The sequence below is a fragment of the Contarinia nasturtii genome, unplaced genomic scaffold (genome assembly GCF_009176525.2).
Source record: "Contarinia nasturtii isolate CC-2019 unplaced genomic scaffold, AAFC_CNas_1.1 Cnas_scaffold_1240, whole genome shotgun sequence".
In the NCBI taxonomy this organism is placed as follows: Eukaryota; Metazoa; Arthropoda; class Insecta; order Diptera; family Cecidomyiidae; genus Contarinia; species Contarinia nasturtii.
The window spans coordinates 6,272,412-6,284,444 of NW_022198581.1; the positions used below are offsets into that span (position 1 = coordinate 6,272,412).

At 33.1% G+C, this 12,033-nt stretch overlaps 2 protein-coding genes and 1 pseudogene across 4 annotated transcripts; 2 read left to right on the plus strand and 1 right to left on the minus strand.

Moving 5' to 3' along the window:
* Positions 1 to 533: 533 nt before the first annotated feature.
* Positions 534 to 3,649, minus strand: LOC116345084 (annotated as a pseudogene).
* A 567-nt stretch (positions 3,650 to 4,216) lies between these two features.
* Positions 4,217 to 6,646, plus strand: LOC116345131 (senecionine N-oxygenase-like). Of its 3 annotated transcripts, none has more exons than XM_031774229.1 (7): positions 4,217 to 4,315; positions 4,416 to 4,696; positions 4,763 to 5,127; positions 5,532 to 5,768; positions 5,896 to 5,997; positions 6,068 to 6,132; positions 6,221 to 6,646. In XM_031774229.1, exons 2-7 carry the CDS (start codon positions 4,425 to 4,427, stop codon positions 6,530 to 6,532), a joined length of 1,353 nt encoding a protein of 450 aa, XP_031630089.1. In that variant the 5' UTR covers positions 4,217 to 4,315; positions 4,416 to 4,424; the 3' UTR covers positions 6,533 to 6,646. The 3 variants fall into 3 exon arrangements, with proteins under 3 accessions (XP_031630089.1, XP_031630091.1, XP_031630090.1); XM_031774231.1 differs by having other exon boundaries at positions 4,242 to 4,336; XM_031774230.1 differs by having other exon boundaries at positions 4,271 to 4,315; positions 4,391 to 4,696.
* Positions 6,647 to 9,275: 2,629 nt separating this feature from the next.
* LOC116345214 (aldose 1-epimerase) lies at positions 9,276 to 11,694 on the plus strand. Its single transcript, XM_031774410.1, has 6 exons — positions 9,276 to 9,885; positions 9,954 to 10,324; positions 10,391 to 10,626; positions 10,987 to 11,086; positions 11,237 to 11,377; positions 11,496 to 11,694. Exons 1-6 carry the CDS (start codon positions 9,681 to 9,683, stop codon positions 11,574 to 11,576), a joined length of 1,134 nt encoding a protein of 377 aa, XP_031630270.1. The 5' UTR covers positions 9,276 to 9,680; the 3' UTR covers positions 11,577 to 11,694.
* Positions 11,695 to 12,033: the final 339 nt, after the last annotated feature.

Consider the following 12,033-nt stretch of genomic DNA (forward strand, 5'->3'; position numbering starts at 1 on the left):
GATAATTTCAATTAATTATTTGTTTCGTTGTCATCGTTGCTTCCTACCGACTCCATGTTCCTCGAAAACAGACTGAACGCTCAACATTTTTTCGAAACGATTATTCGAGTGTCACAAAAAATTCTGTTATTTAAGGTTATAACTTTATGTTAAATTCATTTTGACAAAAATTCTTTCATATCGATCGAAATTCTTTTTGTAGCGAGTCCTATGCCGAAAAAACCGCGCTCAAAATTCTTTGTCAAGCGACCATATTTATTTTTTTAACAGCGACCAAAAAACATTCATAACAAGAATTTTATACGTGGCGACTAAAATTCCATTTCTCTCACGACCAAAAGTCCAGCGACCAAAATTCATAGAGCCAATTACGTTCAATGAAAATGATATATTTAGGTGTATGCAGAATAATTAAGGGATTGAAAAATATTCAAACACAATACATAATTCGTCCACGGTGTCTGCATAATCATTGTTATTAATAATATTATAATTCCATTTTTATTATTATTTATTTATTTACTTTCATTGCTTATTTTTTTTTTCAGAGGACAATTTGGCGGGCAAAACTTCTGTAAAAACCCTTTTTATCCTTTTTTTATGGAATCGTATTAGACTTCTCTTTCCTTTATAAATGTTTCATCGTCAATTATAGTATATTTATATTCACGATATTCAAAAGGATCAGCGCGAAATGCCTTGAATGCATCGATTGGCATGCTTATGTATACATCCAATATTTTTTCAACACCTGCAGCTCTAGCCAAGCTCTCAAAATACTCCTTGTAATCATCGAATAATATAAAATTAAGCTGGGCTCCCTTCTTCTGTTGACTGTTCGCATAGTCTTGCATATCTTTCAGCATTTCTGACTTAGATGGTAGTTCCTTGGCACCAGAAAAGAATTTAAGGGCAAAACGTGCCTGTTGATAATTTTTTTTAAAAAATTGATCATTACTTATACCAGGGCTGTTTTCTAATTACGTAAATAGTAAATATGATAGTTTGAGTAATTAAAAAACATTCAACTTGCTATAACATTCACCTGTAAATCGAGCGCTAAAAGCATTGTATCATAAGGTATTCTAATAAACGCCATAGTGGGTGTTCTATGAAAAATAAAAAATAAAGAATTAAAAAATATATATTTTACTGCAATAAATCCAAAACAGACCTATATTTATGATTTGTTTATACAATGGTTGCACGTATTTCTTATTATTATCAACATGAATACCAGAGTCAGCATCCAAAAATGTATACCGATATTTATAACCTGTGAAATCCAAGAATTCAACAAATACACATGTCTCTATAGATGAAAAAAGTTCAAAATACCTGTCCCATATATAACTGCTGTGAAATTTTGATGCGTGTCATCCATAAAGTCAGCTCCATTTGATGTAAAACGCTTCAAATTATCTTTAAATGTAACTTTGGGTCCATATTTTTTTCGAATATTTTCTGTGTCTCTGTATGTTCGTCTACTCCACGTTATTCGCTTGGCAACCTTCGAAAGTTGACGTATAAGATCCATACCACTCGGTCCATCGCCTACAACCAGAACATCAGCTCCTATTTTATTAAGTAAAACGAAATATATCAAAAATCGATTTGAAATGATTATAAATGAAAGCCGTTCTAAAGAATACTAATGACGGGATTAAAGGTAAACTTTTTAAACAAAATATTAGTGTTCGGTAAGAATAATGGATTCTATTTTGTATAATAAATGGATGAAGCTAGGGGGTTCCGACTTATACGAATGTTCCATATGCGAGCGAATTTTTCATATATATTTTGCAAATAGAAACGAATGGTCGCGAATGTTTCATACAAATTTTGCGAATGGTGGCGGATGTTTCATACAAATTTGCGGACGGTGTCGAATGTTTCATACACATTTTGCGGATGGCGCATATGAAAAGTCATATTTTTTCATTCAAAAAGTCAAAGTGACAGATTAGGTGACAGAGATTCAAGCCGAATTGATATTTTTTTGGTAATATTGAGTGATTTTTTTTTAAAAATGGTAAATAAATCTTTAATATATAATCACTGTAAACGGTGCCTTGTGAAAGGTTTTTATTTTCATTGAAGTAACTTTCAATTTCTTTTATATTATCTGAATTTATTTCTAAAATCTCACTTTTCGAATCGAACACGGCTTCTAAAATAATATTCAACAAATAATCTTGTATTTTTTTTTCAACTGTTTTTCAAATTTAGTTGAGAACAATGACATTGTGTTTGAAACTGCCACGACAGACTGAACACAGCAATGTGTATGTACACATGTCACACGACAGTTTTTCGCATCTAGCAAGACGTATGTGGCATTCGCGAATGGTTGCGAATGAAATGTACGAATTTTCATAGATGTTGATGCGGATGAATATACTTATCTTCGTATATTTCATGTATGAATAGGAAAATGTTCATATGAATCCTCTAGAATAAATACAACGTATGATACGGTCGCACACCATAGGTTGTTTTTACATACATTTTTTGCTGTATTTTGTATGACGGTGTTTCGCTTTGAAATGCAACCTTTTCATACGCTGTTTTTATTCTATAGCAATCATATATTTCGTATAAAATGGCATTCGCATATAGTAAAATGCCCCTAGGGATGAAGAATACACTGGCAATGCAATTTATTCAGCTAGTAGAAATACTAGCAGAATATTTTCATTTATACTAAGAATGATAAGAAACATCTAAACGAATGATAAGAAACATCTTTAACAAACCGCGAAAGTCTTCAGCTCTACGATAATCATGGCTATGTATGATTTTGCCCTTAAATTCGTTAGCGCCTTCAAATTCTGGATAATTTGGAGAAGAATATTGATGAATACAAACAAAAACAACATCAAAAGTCAAAGACTCAGGTTTTTTTGGGTAAATTTTTCACAGTTATATTCCATTTGTTGTTTTCAATCAAACGAACTTTGTCAGCCAAATGATGGAATTTAATATGTCTCTTCACATCGAAGCGATCAGCGTAAGAGTTCAAGTACTTCCATACATCCTCATATGATGGATATGATCGAGTATTATTTGGAAATTTATGGTCTACTGAAAGTTGCATATTTTGGTGAGGTATATCTATTCTGTTTTGAGAGTAACAAATAATCAATATTTTTTGTATTCGGTTTTGCAGTAAATAGTAAAAGTACCTTAGCCCTTGGTACATGGCGCTGTGAATATCAACACCATACTCATCTTTTCCGGTTTTATCTGTGTACCACCATGTTCCGCCAAGCGCCTCACCTTTTTCGTAAACCACCACATTATGTCCTTGTTCGAGAGAATTTTTCGCACTAGTCAACCCTGATGGTCCAGCTCCGATAACGGCAATATTCAAAAACTTCGATAGTAGTCCATGTACGCCCAGAATTTCAAGTATCAAAACCAAAATAATACACTTACCGCTCGGCATCACATTCATTTTACTTGAGTTTGTAAGAAAAACAAAAATAAAACTAGTTTAATTTTCTAAATTTGATTTTCTGGTAAGAAAAAAAGGTATTATTTACAATAAAAGAGGTGAACTTTACAAAAGAGAAAAATTAATGTTTTTTTTTTCTTTCAATTAATCGTTTAATCTGCTCCGTTGTAGCTGTTTTAGTTCAAATCACAAAGTGGTATGATATTTATACTCGTTTGATAACGGATAAGTCGTACAAAATGACATGTGTTAGAAATAATAAATAATCGCCGCGACCAAAGTTCTTTTGAAAAATTTTGATAGCTATCAAAATTCCTTTTGTAGCTATCAAAATTCGATGAGACTATCTAAGACTCACTTGTCATAAAGTCATTAATTAAATAACATAATTTTTTGTGAAACTCGAATAATGGTTTTGAGAAAATGTTGAGCGTTCAATCTGTTTTCGAGGAATTATTTTTGGAGTTAGTATTGGGGTTAAACTTTGATCGTTATGAGATTTTATATTGAAAGTAAACATTTTTATATTCAATTAATCGTATTTTCTATAGTTAAAACCGCTGCGATAATATTTGAGACTCAATTTTTGAGATAATATTTGAGACTTCATTCTTACTTTTACCTTTCGTTATCACATGATTCTGATTTTGTTTCTTCTGATTTGTTGCCACTTGCAAAAATTTTGCTTGATTACTTAATTTTATCTATTATTTCTAACACGTGTCATTATGTGCGACTTATCTGTTATCAAACGAGTATAAATATCATACCACTTTGTGATTCGAACTAAATCAGCTACATCGGAGCAAATTAAACGATTAATTGAAAGAAAAAAAAAAACATTAATTTTTCTCTTTTGTAAAGTTCACCTCTTTTATTGTAAAAAATACCTTTTTTTCTTACCAGAAAATCAAATTTAGAAAATTAAACTAGTTTCATTTTTGTTTTTCTTACAAAGTCAAGCAAAATGAATGTCGTGCCGAGCGGTAAGTGTATCATTTTGGTTTTGATACTTGAAATTCTGAGCGTACATGGACTACCGCCGAAGTTTTTGAATATTGCCGTTATCGGAGCTGGACCATCAGGGTTGGCTAGTGCGAAAAATTCTCTCGAACAAGGACATAATGTGGTGGTTTACGAAAAAGGTGAGGCGCTTGGCGGAACATGGTGGTACACAGATAAAACCGGAAAAGATGAGTATGGTGTTGATATTCACAGTGCCATGTACCAAGGGCTAAGGTACTTTTACTATTTACTGCAAAACCGAATACAAAAAATATTGATTATTTGTTACTCTCAAAACAGAATAGATATACCTCACCAAAATATGCAACTTTCAGTAGACCATAAATTTCCAAATAATACTCGATCATATCCATCATATGAGGATGTATGGAAGTACTTGAACTCTTACGCTGATCGCTTCGATGTGAAGAGACATATTAAATTCCATCATTTGGTTGACAAAGTTCGTTTGATTGAAAACAACAAATGGAATATAACCGTCAAAAATTTACCCAAAAACAAAACTGAGTCTTTGACTTTTGATGTTGTTTTTATTTGCATCAATCAATATTCTTCTCCAAATTATCCAGAATTTGAAGGCGCTAACGAATTTAAGGGCAAAATCATACATAGCCATGATTATCGTAGAGCTGAAGACTTTCGCGGTTTGTTAAAGATGTTTCTTATCATTCGTTTAGATGTTTCTTATCATTCTTAGTATAAATGAAAATATTCTGCTAGTACTGAGCTGAATAAATTGCATTGCCAGTGTATTTTTCATTCATTTATCATACAATAGAATCCATAATTCTTACCGAACACAAATATTTTGTTTACAAAACTGTACCGTTAATCCCGTCATTAGAAAAGTATTGACAATGTCATTTTGTATATGGCACTGCTAATGTATTCTTTAGGACGACTTTCATTTATAATCATTTCAAATCGAGAACGTTTTTTGGTGTTAAATTTTATTTACCCAGCTAGATAACATTCAAATCTTATCGACATTGTTGACTCGCAACAAAAATGTATTTTTGATATATTTCATTTTATTAAAAAAAAAAAGGAGCTGATGTTCTGGTTGTAGGCGGTGGACCGAGTGGAAGAGATCTTATACTTCAACTTTCGAAGGTTGCCAATCGAATAACGTGGAGTAGACGAACATACAGCGAAACGGGAGAAATGCGAAAAAAATATGGGGACAATGTTACATTTAAAAAAAATTTGAAGCGTTTTACATCAAACGGAGCTGACTTTATGGATGACACGCATCAAAATTTCACAGCAGTTATATATGGGACAGGTATTTTGAACTTTTTTATTCTATAGAGACATGCGTATTTGTTGAAGTTATTGTTTTCTTTATAAATTGAAAGTTTTGCTGTTCAAAATAGCAAAAAATAAATAAAATGTATTCTTGGATTTCACAGGTTATAAATATCGGTATCCATTCTTGGATGATGACTCTGGTATTCATGTTGATAATAATAAGAAATACGTGCAACCATTGTATAAACAAATCATAAATATAGGTCTGTTTTGGATTTATTGCAGTAAAATATATATTTTTTAATTCTTTTTTTTTTTTTTCATTTTTCATAGAACACCCCTCTATGGCGTTTATTGGAATACCTTATAATCCGCTGCTTTTAGCGCTGGATTTACAGGTGAATGTTATAGCAAGTAGAATGTATTCTATGTAATGAGAATAAAGCCCTCGTTTAAGTAATGATCTTTTTTTAAATATATCAACAGGCACGTTTTGCCCTTAAATTCTTTTCTGGTGCCAAGGAACTACCATCTAAGTCAGAAATGCTGAAAGATATGCAAGACTATGCGAACAGTCAACAGAAGAAGGGAGCTCAGCTTAATTTTATATTATTCAATGATTACAAGGAGTATTTTGAGAGCGTGGCTAGAGCTGCAGATGTTGAAAAAATATTGGATGTATACATAAGCATGGTAATGGATGCAGCCAAGGCAATTCACGCTGATCCTTTAGGATTTCGTGAATATAAATATACTATAATTGACGATGAAACATTTATAAAGGAAAGAGAAGTCTAATACGATTCCATAAAAAAAGGATAAAAAGGGTTTTTATAGAAATTTTGCCCGCCAAATTGTCCTCTGTTAAAAAATAAGCAATGAAAGTAAATAAATAAATTATAATAAAAATGGCATTTTTATTCGTTAATAACAATGAGTATGCAGACACCGTTGGACGATTATGCGGACCCGTGATTCGATGGGAATATAGTAACAATACAGATTCATACTTTGAAATACGTACTCTGAAAAAGTAAATTCTCAAAAACAGAGCATTGAAATTTGCAACCCAATAAATACACTGCCAGTCTTTGGCCGTAGGATTCCTTTATTTCACATGGAACTGAATAGCGTGCTTTAATTTTTGTAAGAGAAGACCAAAATGACGCTCCAGCGAATAATTTTCTCGTGGATAATTGACACAAACTGCACACAAGACCTGAATGTATACCATAATTTATATGCTAATTAACGTTTTCATTCACTGTAAGCAGAAAGTGCATGTTACACACATTCTGTATCATCTCTTTCTCTCTCTCTCCGTCTCATGGTCGATGGTAAACCGACGCACAAAATAGAATAACATAATTGCGATTGGCTGTCTCGTTGGTTTGGATTTGAATAATGTGCGCAATTTAATAATCAGGTTCATTTTCAGTCCTTCGTCCATAGATTGGATAGCGCAGCTTGAATTCTTATGATAGAAAAAATGATGACTGATTATGTATATACGTAGGTTGCTCCATAATTTTTTTTAAAATGGTACTTATAGTGTTGCCCGATGTAAACCATTGTCATATTCGTAAAGTTTGATGTTTTGGTATGTATTCGTGCCCTGAACCTTTTGTCGTACGAACGCTATTTGTATTGTTTACAGTGACTGGTAAACTGCGACTCAACAAAAAAATGAATTTTACACGTGAAGATTTTCGTAAAATGATTTACTACGATTTTCGAAGTAAATTATCTCAACAACAGTGTTTCGATCGACTTCATTTGGCCTTTGGCAATGAAGCACCAACCCTTCAGACAATTTATAACTGGTACCGAGAATTCCGTTGCGGTCGTAGTTCGCTCAAAGACGAGTTTCATACAGGTCGTCCAAAATCGGCTGTTGTGCCACAAAACATCGATGCTGTCAGAAAACTGATTATGGAAGATCGTCATGTGACCTACCGTGAGATTGAGGCATCTTTGGGCATTTCATCCCACAGCATACATACAATTTTGCATGAACATTTAGCCGTAAAAAAGATTTGCTCTCGTTGGATCCCACATAAATTGACCGATGAACAAAAAATGGCTCGTGTGAGTTGGTGTAAAGAAATGCTCAAGAAATTCAATCGTGGTGCTTCAAAAGACGTTAATAAAATCGTCACTGGTGACGAATCGTGGATATATGCCTATGAGCCCGAAACGAAACAGCAGTCGACTGTATGGGTCTTCCAAAATGAAGATAACCCAACGAAAGTTGTTCGAGCAAGAAGCACTTCGAAGCGAATGGTCGCCTGTTTTTTCGGGAGAAGTGGTCATGTGGCAACCGTTCCACTAGAGGATCGTAAGACCGTCAATTCTGATTGGTATACCACCATTTGTTTGCCCGAAGTGTTTGGTGAAATAAGAAAACACAACCACCGTCGCAAAATAATTCTTCATCACGATAATGCGAGCTCTCACACATCTTTTCAAACTACTCGATTTTTGACCGGTCAAAACATCGAACTGATGGGTCATCCACCGTACAGTCCTGACCTGGCACCCAATGACTTTTTTTTGTTCCCAAGCGTGAAGAAAAAACTACGTGGTCAACGATTTTCGACACCAGAAGAAGCAGTTGAAGCGTTCAAAACACACGTTTTGGAGATATCAGTTTCGGAGTGGCACGAATGCTATGACAAATGGTTTCATCGAATGCAAAAGTGTATCGATCATCTCGGGGAATATTTTGAAAAACAATAAAACCATTTTCGACAAAAAACAACTGTGTTATATATGTTTTTAAAAAAAATTATGGAGCAACCCTCGTATTTGATTATAGTTTTGAACGGTTGCAAACATCCAGTTCCATGTCTCTATTTTTACATTACTTGAGCTTTGTTACAACCACAACCATCAATTTGCCACAACGCCATTTGCGTGTGCGTACAAGTGCGAGTGCGTGCGGTTTCATCTCCAAAATTGCTTTCAAGTTGTATTTTACTCAATAATTAAGCGATAAAATGACACATATCTCATTTCGGTTAACCGTTCTCATATCATGAATTGTGTGAAGATTTATTGTAATTTTCGAGTCAATGCGGTTTAAATTTGATACAATATTTATATAAATAGGTTTTGATTCAATAGAATGCGATGAAAAGAATTCGGCGAATGAGAGATATTTTTTTTATTGTTGAAAAGTGTGTGTCCGAAAATATAATTTCAGTGATGAACAAAATTTGTTTGATACTTATTATTTGAGGTCAGTGAAAATAAGAAGGAAATTAGTGGTTTCCTAGCTTTTCATCATAAAAAATCAAAACCGCTAAAACTGGATTGGAAATTAAAATTCTATAACCAAACTCAAATCTCGAAGCATTTTTTTCGTTACATCATTGCGGTAACGTGACAAAAAAACCATTTTTCTTACATGTCTCATATCGGTCGGTATTATTTTTGACATCACTTTGCAATTGAACTATAGAATTTCATGCTTGATTGAATGTGTATGAGTGTGAATGTGGATGTTTGTGGTTTTTCGTATCAATAATGTGTGTGAATGTGCGTGTTTTTTTTCCGCAGCTGTTTGTTATTCATGGATTAATACAAATGCACAAAAACATTGAGCATCGTTAGTGTGTGCGAAATGATGTGTTCAGCATACAAGCGATTTTATTTGTGAGAAGCGGCAAGAGTGACAGTTGTTGTCGTTCACACAATTGAAACGTAAATAAAAACGAAGTTTACGCATCGTCGAATTATTAGTTGACTTGCGGCAATTGACACGATTAAGTATCAGCTGATTAAAGCAATAGTTTCAAGTGCTAACAACAAGTGGAATTTTGCAACGCACAAAAGAAAAAAAAACAACAAACAAAACTTCAAGTGGTTGATTGAAGCAGCGTAAAGATTTTTCAAATATAACAGAGTCAATACGACAAGAGAAAGTGTAAGACGTTCATAAAAAATGGTGCAAATTATTGAAGATGCATTCGGTTCAGTGAAAGATCCAATAACTGGATTTGACGAACGGGTGAGACGATTTACATTCAGCAATGATAATGGCGTTTCGGTTCAAGTCATCACGTATGGCGCAACAGTGACAGCCATTCGAATGCCTGATAAGTATGGCAATATTGCAGATATTGTTCTGGGATATGACGATTTGGAAGGTTAATTTATTTCATTTTTGTTAAATTCTCAAGAAAATCTGATTTTTTTGTAACGTTTTTCAATTTAGGCTATCGTTCAAAGTCCAATCCATATTTCGGTGCGACTGTTGGACGGGTTTGCAATCGCATTGGATTTGGCCAGTTTAATTTGAATGGAAAACATTTCGAAGTGGATAAAAATTTGAACGGAATGCATCAACTTCATGGTGGAACTGTGGGATTTGATAAATTCAATTGGCAAGCATATCAATCGAACTCGAAGGTAGTGATGACACATGTTAATCCAGACGGCTATCAAGGCTATGAAGGAACGGTAATGGCTCAAGTCACTTATGAACTACATCCGGACAATACATTTTCCGGCAAATATACAGCCACCGTTTCGAAACCAACACCCATCAATTTAACCAATCATTCGTATTTCAATCTAGCTGGCCATGTAATGCACCATTTACAAATCGAATTGTATCGCTTTATTTTAATGTTTATTTTCAATTTTATGCAGGACAAAGGTCATACGGAAATCTATAATCATGTAGTAACACTGAACGCAGATCGTTACACCCTTACCGATAAGGATTCAATTCCTACCGGACAATTTCAAAATGTAACTGGCACCAATTATGATCTGCGTGTGGGCTGTAATCTTGGCCAATACATTGCCAAACTTAAAAATAACGGATATGATGATAATTTCTGTGTAACTCGTGGCACCGATCAATCGCTGACATTTGCTGCTCGGTATGCCTTCATTTTTTTATCACGTAAACACATAATTGGGGATAATTTCAAGACGATATCACATTGTCAACAAATTTAAATGCAAAAAAAATGTCAACAATTCCAATGGGGTACAAAAGTAAACAGAGATAATTTTTAATGACAAAATGATTGGATTCATTATGAAAATAGCAAAGTCCAAACAATAAAATTCAGCTCAAGTTAAAATACGCTTGAAATCCAATTCTATCCAGATTGAATTTTAGTTTAAATAAAACTAAGAGCAAATTCATTGAAACCAATGTAGCCAATTTAACGATATAATTTCATATTATTAATTTCAATCTGTTTGATTAAATGAAAAAATTAAATCATATTCAGTGTGGCCCATCCCAAATCTGGCCGAGTATTGGAAGTATACAGTGATCAACCGGGTGTTCAATTTTATACCAGCAATGGTATGCCCGATCCAAATAACCAGGTACTTACATTTTTTTCCGTGTTCAATTGAATATGATTTTTTTTACTGTAAAAATCTTGAAATTTACAAACGTCAAATTTGTATGATTTTTATATGAAATTTTAATAATTATTCACATATTTATAATTATTAATTGATACTGTTTTTCAGATTTATCCGGAAGGCAAACCACATGATGACAAACCAATGAGTGATGCAAACGAACCAATATTTGGTAAAGATGGTGCACTCTATTTTAAACACGGTGCATTCTGTTTGGAAACTCAAAATTATCCAGACGCTGTGAATCATGTAAGTAAACCGAGGTCGATAAAAATTAAGTTGTGAACTTTTTGGTTCCAAAATTACATTTATTTACGATTTTTTTGTTCACATTTTTCTATTTAAAAAAAATTAATTCTATTTACAGCCAAACTTCCCGAACTCAATTGTATATCCCGGTGAAGTATACAAACATGAATTTACGTACAAGTTGTTCTGCTCCAGCTAAGCTGTACGCGCTCAAGATTTCATATGGAAAATACTTGCAACTCATTTATTATATGATATAATCAGCAATATTTTAAAAAATACAGTAAATGCAACTAACGAAAAGAACAAGCAAAAAACGATTTTTATTTAATGAATTGTATGATTTTTTTTGTTTATGAAAGACTTTTTTTATTTCGTGTTTTTTTGCTTGCATCACTTACCTAAATTTGACTGGATTTCAAGCGTTCATTCACTGCTAATTTCAAAAATTTCTCAAATAGATCGAAATTTAAATGTAAATAGTACTCAATTAAATACAATAATTTGTTTTTTATTCAAAGGTGATTAGGAATCATTCATTGGGATCGCACATATAATTTCATTTCTCTATAGATAGAACATTTATTTTCATACTAATTGATTTGATAAATGCGGCTTTGTTTTGAGCTCATTACCATCAATGTTCTTGAATTTTC